The sequence below is a fragment of the Nematostella vectensis genome, chromosome 14, assembly GCF_932526225.1.
Source record: "Nematostella vectensis chromosome 14, jaNemVect1.1, whole genome shotgun sequence".
NCBI classification, from domain to species: domain Eukaryota; kingdom Metazoa; phylum Cnidaria; class Anthozoa; order Actiniaria; family Edwardsiidae; genus Nematostella; species Nematostella vectensis.
The window spans coordinates 4,114,403-4,132,842 of record NC_064047.1 but is presented as its reverse complement, the minus strand read 5'-3'; the positions used below and the strand labels follow the sequence as shown (position 1 = coordinate 4,132,842).

General features: G+C 43.2%; 1 protein-coding gene across 4 annotated transcripts in view; it reads right to left on the bottom strand.

The window, feature by feature from the left end:
- LOC5516681 (dynein axonemal heavy chain 5) overlaps window positions 1-18,440 on the bottom strand; it is a 97,128-nt gene that overhangs the window by 14,632 nt on the left and 64,056 nt on the right. For all 4 annotated transcript variants that reach the window (XM_048721752.1, XM_048721754.1, XM_048721753.1 and 1 more), the window contains 21 exons: window positions 17,452-17,638; window positions 16,899-17,006; window positions 15,912-16,183; window positions 14,426-14,740; window positions 13,499-13,745; window positions 12,673-12,822; window positions 11,736-12,033; window positions 10,738-11,007; window positions 10,240-10,457; window positions 9,332-9,507; window positions 6,756-6,884; window positions 6,417-6,525; window positions 5,831-6,010; window positions 5,045-5,200; window positions 4,692-4,901; window positions 3,974-4,119; window positions 3,405-3,590; window positions 2,791-2,902; window positions 2,068-2,244; window positions 1,220-1,356; window positions 416-514 (listed from right to left, as the gene is read on the bottom strand). In XM_048721752.1, coding sequence (XP_048577709.1) covers window positions 416-514; window positions 1,220-1,356; window positions 2,068-2,244; window positions 2,791-2,902; window positions 3,405-3,590; window positions 3,974-4,119; window positions 4,692-4,901; window positions 5,045-5,200; window positions 5,831-6,010; window positions 6,417-6,525; window positions 6,756-6,884; window positions 9,332-9,507; window positions 10,240-10,457; window positions 10,738-11,007; window positions 11,736-12,033; window positions 12,673-12,822; window positions 13,499-13,745; window positions 14,426-14,740; window positions 15,912-16,183; window positions 16,899-17,006; window positions 17,452-17,638 — 3,882 coding nt within the window. The remainder of the gene's footprint in view (window positions 1-415; window positions 515-1,219; window positions 1,357-2,067; window positions 2,245-2,790; window positions 2,903-3,404; window positions 3,591-3,973; window positions 4,120-4,691; window positions 4,902-5,044; window positions 5,201-5,830; window positions 6,011-6,416; window positions 6,526-6,755; window positions 6,885-9,331; window positions 9,508-10,239; window positions 10,458-10,737; window positions 11,008-11,735; window positions 12,034-12,672; window positions 12,823-13,498; window positions 13,746-14,425; window positions 14,741-15,911; window positions 16,184-16,898; window positions 17,007-17,451; window positions 17,639-18,440) is intronic.

Below are 18,440 nucleotides of genomic sequence, written 5' to 3'. Positions count from 1 at the left end.
TTTAGAATTACACCAAGTTCGCACTAACACTTTAAGAATTACACCACGTTCGCACTAACACTTTAGGAATTACACCACGTTCGCACTAACACTTTAAGAATTACACCACGTTCGCACTAACACTTTAGGAATTACACCACGTTCGCACTAACACTTTAACATTTACACCACGTCCGCAATAACACTTCTTTAGAATTACACCACGTTCGCACTAACATTTTTTTTTAGAACTACACCGCGTTTACACTGATACCACAAGACTAGCACCGCGCTCAAACTAAAAAACAAACAAAAAAACAACAAAAACAAGCCAATCACACCATTATTCTCAGTCCCCCTGTCCCGCTGCTCTCCAGCAATAAGCGGCCAGTTTGACTGACACGGGCTTGGCAAGCCATAGAAAGCTACAACGTACCGTTTTCCCAGGACTGAAGTAACGAAGCACATCCCCGCCTGCAAGACTCGATCACCGCGTAACGCGCGGATCACCATGAACCGCTGAATAGGCGTGTACCTGTCACGCAACATAGATGATAAGAGTTAGGGTTGTGGGGTGTCGTACAAAGCCTTACATGAACCCCTGAATAGGTGCATGCCTGTCACACAACGCATCTGAAAAGAGTTAGGGTTGTGGGGTGTCTTACAAAGCCTTAAATGAACCCCTGAATAGGTGTGTACCTTTCACACAACGCATCTGAAAAGAGTTAGGTTAAGGGGGTGTCTTACAAAGTCTACCATAAACCGCTGAATGGGTGTATACCGGTCACGCAACACAAGTGCTAGGGGGTGGGAGTCATACAAAGTCTTCCAGGAACTGATTAATAGGCGTATACCTGTGACGTAACACAATTGTTAAGAGTTATGGTGGTGGGGAATTTTAAAAAGACTTCCATGAACTGATGAATATGTGCAAAACCTATCACGCAAACCAATTTATGAGAGTTAGGATAGTATGAAGTCTATCGAAGTCTCCATGAACCGATAAATAGGTCTATAGTGGCAACACAATCACACACAACACAATCAACAAGTGTTAGAGTGGTTGGGAGTCATAGAAAGACTTCGTTTAACTGCTAAATAGGTGCATCTTTTTTATGGATCTCAAACAAATTTTCAGGAAACACTTGTATTCCAGGTCATTTATTACATGAGGGAGACCAGTCATGGGTAGTGATATTTTTCTACCAGGAAGCTCAAGCTAATTCCAGGAAACACTTACTTGTCGTCCAGGTTATCTGGCAGGGCAACCATCTCGGGTTTCTCGTGCTCAGTTATCTGTCGCCATTGCATTTCCCGGCCATCTTTTGGCATTTTATCAAATGGGTCTTGGAACCATTCGAAGTGTTGGGCCAACAACTAAAACACAAAAATGTGTTCAGGTGAAGATCAGGATCACGATCAAAGCATGGCCCTCCTATGGCAAACGACGACATCAGGCCTAAGGTCAAGGCCAAGGTCATTGACATCAAGGTCAAACATGGGCGACATTGAGGAGGAGGAGGACATTATGTCTAATTGAAGGCCAACAATGGCCAATTCTATTAAAGAATGGTTGTGGATTTGTCGCATGATTCCTGAATACGAGATATTTACTTTGATTGTGTGATGTTCTGACCTAGGTGTGTGATGTTCTGACCTAAGTGTGTGATGTTCTGACCTAGGTGTGTGATGTTCTGACCTAAGTGTGTGATGTTCTGACCTAGGTGTGTGATATTTGTTACGGTTGTGTGACATTACTGACATGACACCGGTAAACGTGGAATTCGTTACGAATGCGTGACATTTGTGACATGACACCTGGGACGTGGTGATTGTGTGACGTTCTAACCTAAAAGTGTGACATTTGTCACGATTGTATGACTTTACTTATATATTACCCGAGAATCGAACGTGGTATTTGTTTCGATTGCGTGACATTAGTGACATAATACCCGAGAACGTTAGATTGGTCACGATTGCTTGACATTTGACATCTGAGACGTTGACATTTGTTCATGTATTGTGACTTAAATTAATTGAGTGTGTGACATGAGTGTGTCACATGTGTAACATGAGTGTGTCACCTACCTGCAGATTGGAAAACTGTTCGTCCATCATCCAGTCAAAGGGCTTCTTTCCCTGAATCTTCGAGGCGGATTCACTGACTAGTGTTGGGTTAAGTGCTGTTTTGACCGTGGCGCCGTAAGTCGGGTGGATAATGAATTCCCGATCCCCTGCGCTCAAGTGGTTGGCAGAGTCTTCGACCTGCAAATTCACAGTTGGCAACATTATATACAAAAGGGTAGTAATTTAGAGTTTTAGCTGTTTTTTTTTTCTTGAAACGAAATCAGGAGGTTTCCGTTCGGCTCAGATGTGCAATGTTCATTAACCATCTGATGACTTGGGCTTTCTTTGAAGCCGCATTGTCACCAGTTAACTTCCGGTCGATTACGTTACAATCTCCGATGATTTTTAACGGAAAACGCGAAAAATCTTTCAAAATATTAAAAGCAGTGTGTCTATTGGAAGTTTCTTTGAGGTTGTGATTGATAATTAAGAACGGTTGGCCTGTTATATATCTCAGATTATAATAGATTTTTTTGTCTTTTAACGGTTGAGGTTTTCGGCGGACCTCCGGAAGTAAACTGCGGCTTTAATGTCAAAGACTCCAGTTATAAAATCAATTCTCTAGAGGGAGTGAATCATCGAAAGTGTTAGAATCGAAGAAAGCAACCAATGAAAAATCGTGTGAGCGAGTTCGCGCACAGACTTTAAAGACCTTAGTCTTTTCTGCAACGCACACTGTCCTACCTCTAGTGCGGTGAGAATGGCGAAGAGAGGCCGGTCTTGCTCGAAGAGCGATCTTGCTGTGGAGTAGAAGGCGCTCTGGCCCAGGCGTTCAACCACAGCCTTCACTGCAGTCCTATGATAGAATTGTAATGGTTATAGTGCGACGCGCGCTACCGTGGCCACCAATACTAAGTCTCAAGAAAGTTTCTCAATAAGCATACAAGATTCGCTGTTTGCTTGACACGAACGTTCAATCAAATATCGTCCACAAGTAATCCTAATTAAGCCGTTGATAATGGCTATTTTGAAGTTGTCTTGCAAATGGACCGTTGTATTTCAGAATTTAAACAATAAAAAAAAGAAGTGACTGATTGACAATCATTAAAGAGCTCTTGTCAGCCACACCCTTTTCGGTATCATCCAATAGTGAAAGAGACATTGTGTGAGGAAATTACGAAATATTTATCTAAAAACAATGTTTTATACTGTCTTGCATCGAAAACAGCTTTCCTAAATCAGCCGATGGAAATACATGCTTTCTTAAACTTGGTATTTTGCTTGGATGACAATATGGAGGCTGACACAAACTCTTTAAAAGTACTAAACAAACATGAGCAGACAAAGTCAAATCTCACCTTTCAGAATGCGTGATAGCTGCGTCAAACACGATCAGGAACTGGGCGAGAGAGGTCTGGTACGAGGGGTTGATCTCAGCCATTATACGTGCTACGTCAAACATGACGGCAGCGCGACGAGCGATTGGACGAAAGCCCTCACGTGACTGCAGCAGCGAGTTTTCCATTCCACGTGACCGCATCAGACTGAAACCGAAAAACAGTGTCAATGGATTCCCCCACTTATAACGGGAACCACGATGTTTCTCGTAAAGCCGTCTAAAATTTTTACGATCGTTTCGCTTTTTGAAAGTTTTATTGTGCACTTTTCTTAAGGCATGACGCCGTCATACTAGTGACGTCATCATGAGGTCCAAACTTTTACTCACCTCTCGGAAGTTTCCTCGTCAAGACCCCGTGCAGCCTTATGACGGTCCGAGTACTCACTTACCTTCCAAACATCGTCAGATCGTAGAAAGGTTCCAGGTATCATTCGCTCTCCCAAAGATTTATTAAGTCATCATCAGGCCCATTCGCACTTTGTCGAAGTTCCCTCGTGAAGTAATCGTAAGGTCCGAGTTAGCACTCACCTTTCCGAAGTCTCCTCGTGAAGCCGTCGTATAGAGGCAAGTTTCTTTGTGGCAGCGAGATTATAAAGTAGGCGATGACCACTGCCCAGGCATTCAAGGATGTTCTCTTCCGCATCGTGTAGGCCGTCCATGTGTGTGACTATCTCCTGTTGGTGTATGAAGCACGGGTGGCTTAGTGTGTTAGCGCGTAGGGGTCTCTCACCCCTATTCACAACTCCGCGGCCACCCTAGACAAAATCTGAACTCTAATCTTCAAATACTAATGCAGGGTAAATCCTAGTGCAAGAAACGGTTGCATTGTCATGCTGGCCCTGCAAAGCAACGAAGAAGTTCGCCTGCATTTCCTTTGTCTTGTGGGCAGTCGAGCGGGACTTCTCTAGCAATTCTGGCCAGTGTTGGCGCTTTTGTTGGGACTGTGTTCAAATGGCCGCCAAAACTGAGCGATTGAACAAACATTATTCGTTCTGCCTAGAATTGTGAATCATTTATTAAACTACAATGTCAAGAAACTACCAATGCCAAATAGCTGATGTTGTCATACTTAAAAGTAAGACACAATTTAAGTGCCCAACAGAAAAATCCGTTTTTTGGGATTGGACAACACCACAATTTTGATTGACGGAAGCGTATTTCAGTTTGGACGTTGGGACTTCATCTGAGGGTGGCTGCGTAAAGCAAAGAACGGTCTAACACGTCGGGCTTCCTTAAACAAACATACCGTGACGACCTGGGTCCTAGTGTCTTGCATCCGGGGTTTTTCAAGACGCAAGAATCTGTCAAGGAACATATCTTCTAATCCATCACGTGATTGACAAAACTCGACCACGCCTACATATGCCGCAAGGCCTGACGGGACCGTGTCGGCTGGGGACGTGGTGGCGAAGACTATCCTGAAACCCGACTGGCATTCTATTTCGTGTTCACCAACCTGTGGATTTGACAAACAGTTTATGCCTGCAATACCTTCTGCCATTTTGAACATGAACATGACAGACTGACGGAAGGACAGACGATTAGACAAACAGATGAACTAACGGACGGACAACATTCGTCAATACAAAAGAGGTGTACCATGAGCTTAAAAGGCGTTGTAGAGGTGAGAAAGCGGTAGCGACTGCGAATGACGTGCGAAAATCTGGTGTCGTGCAACAAGTCGTTGACGTCCACGTCCGTGATAAGTAGTGTCGTCCCCTCCATCAGACACGTCTCCAGGTGACCACGGAGCTCCTAGAGGGACGGATAAGGTTTAGGTGGAATGAAAGACAGGCAGAGGCATGTTCATACCCCTTTACAAACCCTTACCCTTACCTTAACTTAACCCAAACCCCTCACCGTAACTTGACAGTTGTGGCCCGTCCAAACATAGTGTCAATCAATTTAATTCCCTATTAATATGCACCCCTAGAGCAGTCACACACATACCCCTCAACTAATACTGAAAAGGGTGACTGTCTCAACCCATGCAAACCCACTAGAGTGGCCATACCTATACCCCTCACCTAAAACTTTAAGTGGTTGTTGATCCCAACATAGTGTTAATCTATGTAATCCATATGCACCCCTAGAGCGGTCACACCAACACCCATCACATAATACTTTAAGTGGGTGTCTGTCCCAGCATTGTGTTAATCCATTTTGTTGGTTCCATTAATATGCACCTCTAGAGAAGTCACACCCATACTCCTCACCTTATACTAGACAGTGGTTGTTTGTCCCAGCATAGTGTTAATCCATGTAATCGTCCAATTAATACCCCCCACCAAGCATAGTGTTAATCCATGTAATCGTCCAATTAATACCCCCCCAAGCATAGTGTTAAACCATGTAATCGTCCAATTGATACCCCGTACTCCTCACCTTATATTTGACAGTGGTTGTCTGTCCTAACATTGTGTTAATCCATGTAATTGCGATCCTTTGTGGATCACACAGCAGGGGCCAGGTATCGGAGGATTCTTCTCGGGTGGCGATACACATGTTGTCAAGAGAAAGGGCGTCTGTCGGCAGATTTAGGTTCTCCCACTTTTTCAACTTTATCTAGAAAATAAATTCGTGCTTCATTAAAAAAATTTCGACTCGACGTCGACTTATGGTTTAACTATGTCGGTTAAAAGTTTGCAACTGTTCCCTTCGGCTGGTTTTATGTTTGTCAATCGTCCACAATGTCAGTTTATATTGCCCTGGTTTGTTTTGATGCTGGTTAATGTTGGCCATGATTGGCCCAATGTTGGTTTGTGTTGGCCATGGTTGGCCCAATGTTGGTTTATGTTACGCATGATTGGCCAAATGTTGTTCATGTTACCCATAAATTGGCACAATGTCGGTTTATATAGGTTTGTCCCAATCTTGGTTGATGTTGCTAAATGAATGATCCTATGCTGGTTCATTTTGCAAATAATTGGAACGACCCTGACTAATGTCGTATGAATGTTATGTTTCTTACCTTTCCTTTAAGGAACTCTGATAGAGTCAGACGAGAGAACAGGTGCTTGGTTTGAATGGGAAGTCCGTTATCCCGGCATACTTGCATGAAGTACTTGCCCATTCGTTTCCTGTACAAGGAAATAAAGCCCGGAATTATTACATGAATTATTCCACGATCATTCCCTAAACCTACCCCTAACCTTAAATAAACCGCGAATTTCCCATTTATTCTCAGTTAAAAGTGAGCTGAAAGTGAAAAGTGAACTTAAAAGCTAAAAGTGAACTTGATTGACAAGGTAAGACTTGGTCTAAAATGGGGTTCTTGGCTTCCTTTGCGATGCTATGAAGTAAAACTGACCTTCGATCGATTCCCATGGGTCCGCAGTACGTCAGGAATGCGGACGCTGCAATGCAGTTCGCCAGCAGCACTTCCGGTGATGAGTACTCCTCCACATACGCCTTCCACTCACGTTCCATGTGCTTGAGGCTGAATGGGAAAGTCAACATATTAGCACATAACAATAAGGAGTGTCACGCTAGCTTAGATGTCACGCAAGTGTTATGCAAAAGCACTCCTTCCGATACTTCAGATACACTTCCAATATATGCTATAAGGAAATAGAGCATGCGCGCGTGTGCTGTTGCCAAAGACATTCTACGGCTGGGTGTTTTATAAGGAAATTTGAACACAACGTTGAACGCCAAATAAGTATCCAAGAACTAAACACTTAACCTTTGCTTTGTTTCAACATGTATACGTTCAAAATCATAAAACAATCTCAATGGACGTGATAGCTGCGTCCATTACAATCAGCACAAAAGTGCACAAGTTGGCACGTGTATGCAACCTACGTATATATCTTACGATGAAGGAGCTTATATTCACTGTACCTGTGACCAAGTCTGTAGCCGCTATAAGTGCCCAAGTCGGCACAAGTATGCAATCTACGTATTTGGTATCTTACGATGAAGGAGTTTATATTCACTGTACTTGTGACCAAGTCGGCACAAGTATGCAACCTACGTATTTGGTATCTTACGATGAAGGAGTTTATATTCACTGTACCTGTGAGCAAGTCTGTAGCCGCTATAAGTGCCCAAGTCGGCACAAGTTTGCAATCTACGTATTTGGTATCTTACGATGAAGGAGCTTATATTCACTGTACCTGTGAAGCAAGTCTGTAGCCGCTATAAGTGCCCAAGTCGGCACGAGTATGCAATCTACGTATTTGGTATCTTACGATGAAGGAGCTTATATTCACTGTACCTGTGAAGCAAGTCTCTAGCCGCTATAAGTGCCCAAGTCGGCACAAGTATGCAATCTACGTATTTGGTATCTTACGATGTAGGAGCTTATATTCACTGTACCTGTGAAGCAAGTCTCTAGCCGCTATAAGTGCCCAAGTCGGCACAAGTATGCAATCTACGTATTTGGTATCTTACGATGAAGGAGCTTATATTCACTGTACCTGTGAAGCAAGTCTGTAGCCGCTATAAGTGCCCAAGTCGGCACAAGTTTGCAATCTACGTATTTGGTATCTTACGATGAAGGAGCTTATATTCACTGTACCTGTGACCAAGTCTCTAGTCGCTATAAGTGCCCAAGTCGGCACAAGTATGCAATCTACGTATTTGGTATCTTACGATGTGGGAGCTTATATTCACTGTACCTGTGAAGCAAGTCTGTAGCCGCTATAAGTGCCCAAGTCGGCACAAGTATGCAATCTACGTATTTGGTATCTTACGATGAAGGAGTTTATATTCACTGTACCTGTGAAGCAAGTCTGTAGTCACTATAAGTGCCCAAGTCGGCACAAGTATGCAATCTACGTATTTGGTATCTTACGATGAAGGAGTTTATATTCACTGTACCTGTGAAGCCCAAGTCGGCACAAGTATGCAATCTACGTATTTGGTATCTTACGATGAAGGAGCTTATATTCACTGTACCTGTGAAGCAAGTCTGTAGCCGCTATAAGTGCCCAAGTCGGTACAAGTATGCAATATACGTATTTGGTATCTTACGATGAAGGAGCTTATATTCACTGTACCTGTGAAGCAAGTCTCTAGCCGCTATAAGTGCCCAAGTCGGCACAAGTATGCAATCTACGTATTTGGTATCTTACGATGTAGGGGTTTATATTCACTGTACCTGTGAAGCAAGTCTCTAGCCGCTATAAGTGCCCAAGTCGGCACAAGTATGCAATCTACGTATTTGGTATCTTACGATGAAGAAGTTTATATTTACTGTACCTGTGAAGCAAGTCTGTAGTCGCTATAAGTGCCCAAGTCGGCACAAGTATGCAATCTACGTATTTGGTATCTTACGATGAAGGAGCTTATATTCACTGTACCTGTGAAGCAAGTCTGTAGTCGCTATAAGTGCCCAAGTCGGCACAAGTATGCAATCTACGTATTTGGTATCTTACGATGTAGGGGTTTATATTCACTGTACCTGTGAAGCAAGTCTGTAGTCGCTATAAGTGCCCAAGTCGGCACAAGTATGCAACCTACGTATTTGGTATCTTACGATGAAGGAGTTTATATTCACTGTACCTGTGAAGCAAGTCTCTAGCCGCTATAAGTGCCCAAGTCGGCACAAGTATGCAATCTACGTATTTGGTATCTTACGATGTAGGAGCTTATATTCACTGTACCTGTGAAGCAAGTCTCTAGCCGCTATAAGTGCCCAAGTCGGCACAAGTATGCAATCTACGTATTTGGTATCTTACGATGTAGGAGCTTATATTCACTGTACCTGTGAAGCAAGTCTCTAGCCGCTATAAGTGCCCAAGTCGGCACAAGTATGCAATCTACGTATTTGGTATCTTACGATGTAGGAGCTTATATTCACTGTACCTGTGCCCAAGTCGGCACAAGTATGCAATCTACGTATTTGGTATCTTACCATGTAGGAGCTTATATTCACTGTACCTGTGAAGCAAGTCTGTAGCCGCTTTGAGCCGCTCACTGCACGACTTGACCTCGTTCGCCAGGTTATGCTTGTGTACGACTGCCTCGTCGTATTCCTCTTGCAGTCTCAGCACGTCCGCCTCAAGTCCGGGGAGATCGGCTTCTGTCAGCTCCGGCTCGGGCTCGGGTTCAGGCTCCTTCAATATAAGAATTTTTATTCTGATGATCGCTGTTCGACACTTCGAAGTCATAAGCAAAATGAAATGCACCTTGATTTTACTAGACTATTCGTCTCTGTTCAAAATCCTAAATCTCCAGTTGTTCTTTCATTTTCAAGGCCAATAAGATTTTCACAGTTTAATCATATTAACAGTCTGCTTGCAAACAGCTTCCTCAGCCCCCCATGTTGGCTTCAATTTGTTTTCTTAGGTGTGTTTTTCCCCTTTAATTACTCATGACATCCTCAACCCCTCTGCATTTCCACTTTGTAACCCTCCTCATTAAATTCCTTAGTTTGTTCTCGTCCTCTATTATTAGCGTCAGCCCATCCCCCCTCATTAGCTCCGTTTTCTTCGCCTCCACGTTAAAATCTCCAACTATTCCGTGCTCACCCAACTTACTCGCCTCCCTTCTATTCTTCTCTTTCCCCCTTAGTCACTCCTTAGTACTTCGTACCTCAGTGACACCACTCAACTTGTTTTCTTGGTCTCAATATTAGTGTATATCTGTCCTTTTAATTTGTTCTCATCTCTCCTCCATTCCGTGTTCCACCAGCACTTCCCATCTGCCCACAGATCTCTTCCATAGTTCTTCTCATTTCTCTCTTCCTAGTCCATAACGTTTTAGAATATCACAGGTCTCCCGCACGCTCGCCCCAGGCTCTCCTCCCAGTACCTCGTCCCCTCTCCCCGTCCCTTTCCCGTTTGTACCTCGGTTTTCTCCGCCTCCATGTTAGCTTCCATCAGTTCCCTCTGTTCATTCTCCTCTTTCTCCCTCTGTAGCTCATCCAGGTACATCATGGCCTTACGGTACGGGTTATACAGGCGAGTATACTCCACAAGGGCGATGGCATACTCCACCAGTACGGCCGCGTCTTCTGAAGAGTACTTAGCCGCCGCGATGGTAATGCCTTGGATTTTGCGAGACTCTGACAGGGAAAAATAAATTAATCACTTATCTGGCCTCAGCGATATTTACGTATTGGATTTTGCGAGACTCTGACAGGGAAAATAATATAAATTAGTTATTTGGCCGCCGCGATGGTAATGCCTTGGATTCTGCGAGTCTCTGATAGGGAAAAATAAAATAATCAGTTACTGGCCGCGGCGTTGAATCCGCCTATGGATATGGATGCTCTCTTATAGTTGGTATTTTGCTAGACTGACAAAATTTCGTCTGACATAGGGACACTCTTATGACTACACTACCTGAAGGGGTCGCCGTAGAGCGTCCACTAGGAGATCCAATATAGTTACTCGCGCTTGCCCCTGCGGCGGCACTTCCTAGGTCATCCGTCACACCCAGGTTCCCTTCGCTAGATGTGACAAAGAAGGACTGGACACCACGAAGGATCTCGCTGCTCAATCCTTCTTTCCAGTTAAGGTGATGCAAGGTCTCGACAAAGCGTTGGGAATCGTTCATGATTTGTTGTATGGACTTCCACGAGGCACGGTCAACCTTTCCTTCGGAGTTTACTCCTGAAACGCAAACAAAAGTCTTACTGCAGGTCTCAATGTTCTGCGAACTCTCGGCGACGATCTCAAAACAGCTAAATCATCTTCTGACACCCGTCATTCAAAATCCTCACGCCACCTCTCCGCAAGGTACTGACCAATCGAACGATTACTATGAAAACTATAATAAGTCCCCTCTCAAAGTAGTAAATGCACGGTGGCTTAACGGTTAGGACATGGTGTGCTATGTCATCAAGTAGAAAAAAAAATTTACTCTAATTTACTCTAAGCAACTTTGATGTGTTTATTTTTAATACTTTGTTTTGTACCCTCTATACATTTTATGCACACACAAAAATAACTAGGAAAATACATTTGCATTAACGAGTTGGCTCACAGAGCCTTTGATTTGTTCATCCAAGGTCTTCGGTAGATCATTAGAAGACACGTGCACGCAAAAATGAGATCCACTTGTTAAGCACCTTACAGAAGATATTCTGCGAATCTTTGATAGATCACTAGAGGACAGACGCACGCGAAAATGAGATCTACTTGTTAAGCACCTTACAGAAGATATTTTGCGAATCTTCGGTAGATCATTAGAGAACAGACGCACGCAAAAATGAGATCTACTCGTTAGGCACCTTACAGAAGATATTCTGCGAATCTTCGGTAGATCTTTAGAGAACAGACGCACGCTAAAGTAAGATCTATTGTTAAGCACTTTACAAAAAATATTCTGCGAATCTTACCGTAGAAGGTGCTCTGTGTTGATGACGAGGACCCTTTAATTGGGCCTGTTCGCCTCCTCGAAGCAGAGCTCGCCCGTGACGTTTCGTCAGAGTTAGACGTCCCCACAGGTTCCCTAGTTCTCTCTCTGCTCCCGGGAGTATAAGTACTTCCGGCGCCACCGATACCAGCGGCAAACTCGGGCCTTCCCATCAGCACCATCACCATCACCATGACGATACCTGCCATAGGCGGGGGACTCTGGAAAGCACGGAGTCTTTCGCATAGAGAGCGGTCTACCTTGGCTTGCCACTTTAGGACCTGGGACAGAATGCGAATTCGCTCTGTAGATCGACTTGCGTGATATTGTTTTGGTTTGGTTTTGAGATTTCGCTTATCATTAAATATGTCCTTGTACTATTTGACACTTTAAAAATAGAAATGGGCTCTTTTATTTGTAGGATGGATTGAAATTGACCGTGATTCAAGCGGATTTAATTCACAACTGTGATGGACAGAGGGCTTCATAGCCAACAAAACCACGCGTCACGAAGGTTGGATCGACGGGCTTTCAATAGGCCTCGTCAACCACACAATTTGTTATTCTCTACATTTAATATTGGGAGACAAATTCTGGATGGAATTTAAAGATTTGTAATTTTATAAAAATTTAAAATTTTTTATACTTGCTTTACCAAATGTATAATGGAAAATGTCGCAACCCAAAACAGCCGGTGGAAAATGATGTTTTCAAATTGGCTCTGTCACATGCTATTTTCCATCCTAGCAGATATAGGGCCAATAGAATAAATCCATTTGCCCTCATTTGATCTTAAACAGGCAACGAGCTACGCTACAGTGTTCATTCCTTCGTTTGACTTAGATGACAATACTTATGGTGATGACGTAGAGGGAGTATTTCGATGACAAAATAATGATGTAAATCAAATCATCCCTTACGTGGTCCTCCGCTTTCTTCAGCTGGGCTTTGGCTTCCACCAAAGTCTGCTCCGCCCGGGCCATCTCTTCTAGCACTTTGAGCTTACGACTCTTCATCTTCGCCATCTTGATCTTCTCAAACTCCTCGTCCAGCTCGTCTTCTTCGTCGACCTGAAATACATTTAAACAGAATCAATCAGGAGCTTCGCTTTGTAAATAAATAATAAACAACGGCCTTTTTGCAAGGAAACTTCGACAATTGAAGCCTGGTGCTGTATTAACGATATTTGATTGGAATATTTTCAGTTACTCGCTTGAACTTGCCGATGACATGGACGTCTTGTGCGACTCAATGTTGCCTGGTAATGGCCTTCTGTTAGGTCACTGCTAGTAGCCATTTAGCAAAGTTTATCAGGTACTCGCTTGGATAAGCCTCTTGTGTTTTGGTATTGTGTGGGGGCGTAATATAGAGGTTTTTAAAAACCATTTAAAATATGCTACTTTGGCATTAGCCGTAACAAACAGGCAGTCACTTAGAGAAGTCTATAAAAAGTGTAAGCCAGGTAGTAACTAGCAAACATACCTCGAACAACTCCAAAGAACAAACGAGGCAGTAAACTAAAAGATACCTACATTGCTCAAAGTGTGAACTAGATAGTAACTAAAATATATCTACAAAAAGTGTGAACCTGACAGTAATTACGAGATATCTACATTGATCAAAGTGTTAATCTGACAGTAACTAAGAGATACCTAAATTGAACAAAGTGTGAACAAGACAGTAACTAATAGATACCTAAAACAGTCATCATAATGTGGACGAGGTATTAAAAACACTGAAAAGTACCTGTAGAAGATCAGCATCCTCCTCGTCCATCTCGCTATCAATAAGGGCAACGAAGGCGCTGAGGGTGGTACTTCCGATGCCCAATTTGGCTTTAAGTTTCTCCAGCACAGTCGCCTTGCTGGTAAGGGCTTTCAGGAGGTCGTCTGACTTAATAGTCGCCACCTCTAGTTGCTGTTTGGTCTGGGAGATCACATCCTTGATGATAATGGCGTCTTTACGAGTCTGGTCCAGCGTGGCAAGAGCTAGACTGAAAAACGTTGGTTTTGATGAACGGACGACAGTCAGGCAAAAAGACAGACAGACATACTGTAACAGAAACGGGACATACAGACAGACACACGTACAGACAGAAAAAAAGCAGGACATATATAGAGAGAGACGGACACATAAAAAGGACACACAGACATACGTGAAAATAAAATAAAAAACAGGACATATATACAAACGGACGGACGGCTGGAGGGCAGAAAAGAGAACATACAGAGAAACAAATGCGTTATGGAATTCAATACATGAGATACTCTTCTTGTTATGGAATTCAATACATGCAATACTCTTGGGGCACGTGTACCTAAGATTATGCAAATCTAGCGTATAAACTAAGTGTGTCAGTTATTTTACAGTCTTGAATAAATATCTGGAAAACGAAGTAGAACTCTGATTTGTGAGGCGAAAAACACAACAAAATGATAAGAAGAGGACAGACGACAGACCGACGTAAGGGAGAAAGGCAATACGCCCGATGATTTTTCAAGCCAATTTGAATTTAGTGTTAACTCGACTTCATTCAGAAAATCTCACACGACTAAAAAGGTGTTTGTTGTCAGGCTCAAACGTTTTCTTAACCGAAAAAAGGGCCTGACAAATCGCAGCTTGTAAACGTTTTAGCTGAGAATCTGCCCGTCAAATCAGTAAATCGACATTTACCTGAGCTTGTGAACACGCTCCTTATGTTCGCGTCTCTTGTCCCTAAATATGTGTCTGAAGCAATGCATGAACTGGATGTACGTAGTTGGTCCGACAAACACATTGCCCAGTGCGCTCCCTCCGGAGGACTGATGCTTGAGTGTTATTCTTTCCAGGAGAATATTCTTGGACAGGAGGAGGTCGTTGTCCTCGTCTGAGGGAGGAGAGGCGACGCTAGCGGGCCTGAGGGACTTGTAGTTTCCTCCCCAAGGCATTTGGTGGCATTCTCGCAACACGTGGCCGTGAATGGTGGAGACTGACGCTACGACCTTTTCCCTGAGATACAAATAAACAAGTATTTCTAAGATAAGAGCACTAGTAAGCATCAAGCCCCGGCTAAGACGAGGACAAAGCTACCAGAAGCAGGACCAATACAGGATACATCCTTGACTTACTTTATCTAATCCTCGATCCCTTGAAAACCTTCATTTTTGGTTAGGTTTTTTTTAGATCAATGTCGTTATTACTTACCTTATTTGATCCCCAATCACTCAACAAAAGCCATAGTTAAGCAGGTTTTTCTACACCGATGTCTTTATTACTTACCTTATCTGATCCTCGATCCCTTGGCAAGTGTCATACTTGGCCAGGAAGGTCTACACCGATGTCTTTCTTACTTACCTTATTTGATCCTCGATCCCTTGGCAAACGTCATACTTGGCCAGGAAGGTCTAAACCGATGTCTTTCTTACTTACCTTATTTGATCCTCGATCCCTTGGCAAACGTCATACTTGGCCAGGAAGGTCTACACCGATGTCTTTCTTACTTACCTTATTTGATCAGCGATCCCTTGACAAACATCATACTTGGCCAGGAAGGTCTACACCAATGTCTTTATTACTTACCTTATTTGATCCTCGATCCCTTGGCAAAAGTCGTACTTGGCCTGGAAGGTCTACACCGATGTCTTTCTTACTTACCTTATTTGATCGGCGATCCCTTGGCAAACATCATACTTGGCCAGGAAGGTCTACACCAATGTCTTTATTACTTACCTTATTTGATCCTCGATCCCTTGGCAAAAGTCGTACTTGGCCTGGAAGGTCTATACCGATGTCTCTCTTACTTACCTTTTTTGATCCGCGATCCCTTGACAAACGTCGTACTTGGCCTGGAAGGTCTACATCGAAGACTTTCTTACTTACCTTATTTGATCCGCGATCCCTTGACAAACGTCTTACTTGGCCTGGAAGGTCTACATCGATGTCTTTCTTACTTACCTTATTTGATCCGCGATCCCTTGACAAACGTCGTACTTGGCCAGGAAGGTCTACACCGATGTTTTTTTTTACTTACCTTATTTGCTCCTCGATCCCTTGACAAACGTTGTACTTGGCGTGGAAGGTCTACACCGATGTCTTTCTTACTTACCTTATTTGATCCGCAATCCCTTGGCAAGTGTCATACTTGGCCTGGAAGGTCTACACCAATGTCTTTCTTACTTACCTTATTTGATCCTCGATCCCTTGACAAACGTCGTACTTGGCCAGGTAGTGGGTGGCCTCGCCCTCGAGTGCATAGATAGGCCAATCCTTGACCCAGTTCGTCTGGCATCCGTAAAGAATGCCCGGGTAATGGCTGGACCCTACCCGCAGCAGGCGATGTGTGGGGGGCAAACACAAGACGATGTGCAGATTGGCCTTGACGCGCGTGATAAAGAACTTCATGGGGTCGGCAAGGAAGCTCGAGAATTTGCGCTTGATTGCTGGCATTAACGCCTGAAAAAAATAAAATGAGATACATGTTTAAATATATGTCTGAATGCCATGTATATATTTGTTTGAAGCGGCATTGTAACCAGTTTACTTCCGGAGGGTCGACGGGAACCTCAACCGACAAGAGATAAAAAATCTATTAGAATCCGCGCTAATTAACAGGCCATCAGCTCTAAATTATCAGTCATCTATTAGACACACTCCTTTTACAATTTTCAAATATTTTTCTCATTTTCCGTTGAATATCATCGGACATTGTTACATAATCGACAGGACGTACTGTGGTTACATTACCGCTTTAATAGCGGACATCTTCATAACCGAGGAAAGCAGCCGCTTAAGAGCATACGTAAGCCCTAAGAATTTTAATAATGCATAGACTTAAAGGCATTTAAGGACATTTATATCGGAAAGCTCCTGGTGGTTAATTGCAAGACATCTTTACTAAAAAACTCGAGAAAACGAGAAAACGAAGTGCAGTAATGTTAATTAATCTTTTTAGAAAACGTTTATCAGTACACCTTTTGGACTAGCTGGTAACTAGCGTAAACACTGTTTGGTTCATGTAAAACAAAAAAATATATCTTACTAAGAATATTACCAACTTTTCACATCACCAAAGTGCTTGATCGTAAATAACACGTTTTTCGAATAACCAAAACTTATCACAAACCGTGAGCTGAGATTAGCACAGGAACAGGGACATGAATATTTTTACCTGAAGCAAACTATCAAGCTCGTCTTCTGAGAACAAGGGCGGGTACTCTCCGCTGATGAGAAGGCTGTTCAGGGCGTCTAGGTACATGTCTTGCTTGAGATCTTCCGCCTGAAACAGATGTATTCTCTAGTAATGTACGCTGCCCATGGTCAATGACACGTGACGACTAACTATAACAAAGACAGCCTTTCTCTACTATTACAAAAGAACGCTCTTCTTTTGCTCCGACGAGGGGCTAACGCTCGAAACTTCAACCACTCTGTTTCACAGATGCGTTTAACATACCTTTTCAAGCTTGTGTTGATTCATACCTTTGTCTACACCACGCCTACGCAGACCATCTTGTATTCCTACAGCTTGCCTGTAGTCTTTCTAGTTATACCATATAACATTTCTCTACTAACAAGAACAGACACCCTTCCTCTACTATAATCTAACTTGTTACAAGTGTCACCATAATATTAGAATTTCGGCAGTCAGAACAGGAGGGGTACATCTTACTTCAAATATCATCACCATTTCATTATTTCACAACATCAGAGATTTTCTTTACCGTTAGAACAACAGTGGTAGTCTTGCCGTCACATCCTGCCTGCCTGACGGCAGACCGCAGCCCGTCCAGGAAAGTGTTTGGGTAGGAGCAGTCGACTGGGTGGATGGGATACTCCAGCATGTACATGGCAAGATGTGCCAGGGAATGCAAGTGAGTGCCGATTGCTCCTACGAGAAGGGCGTTGCCCCTGTTGAGGGTAAGGGAGAATATTACAAATGAGGTGGCTATCACAGCTCACATAGACAAAGGGCACGTGAACAAAAAGCGAATATGTCAACTGTTCAAGTTATAGCAAAACAATATCAGGTTATAGATAACATTAACCCCCCTCCCCCTCCCCCTCCCCCACCCCCACCATTATTTTCCTGGTGTCGAAGTGTTCGTATCTTTTCAAGTCTTTGTTTTAAAGGAAAAAGGACGATGATGACTGATGGTACAGAAGATGACGATTAAAACCATGGTAACCATGATGATGAAAACAAGGGACTATTATGTATGACCATGCGCGCAGATGCTGACCGACATCCGACGATTGCAGGCTCTCCTTAGGGGAAACCACTGACCCATAGCGCGAGATTTAGATCTGCAAATATGTTCGAATGTTTTTTTCTTGCTAGTAATCCTATGCACGTCTTCAGAATGTCTAAATGATTAAACAAGTGTGTTTTTTCTTTCTTTCCTTCTTTCTTTTTGAAGCAAGTTTCCAACATATTGAAAGCTTTGTTTCATTTATAGAAATTCTGTGTTTACATGACTTGGGAGGCTTTATTTCCGGCTCTCTGTCCTTGAGGAACTAATTGAGCCAGATGAATTGCAAACTACATGGAACAAAAGAATGAATTACCATAATGACCTCGTAATTATCCTCAAAACTGACACAAAACAAGTAAAGTTAAAGGTGTTCTCCAATTTTGCCAGTATAGACCACTGGGGACGCAATAAACCCTCTGGCAGTGACCACCCTTAGTGACAGAGCTTACTAACCGAGG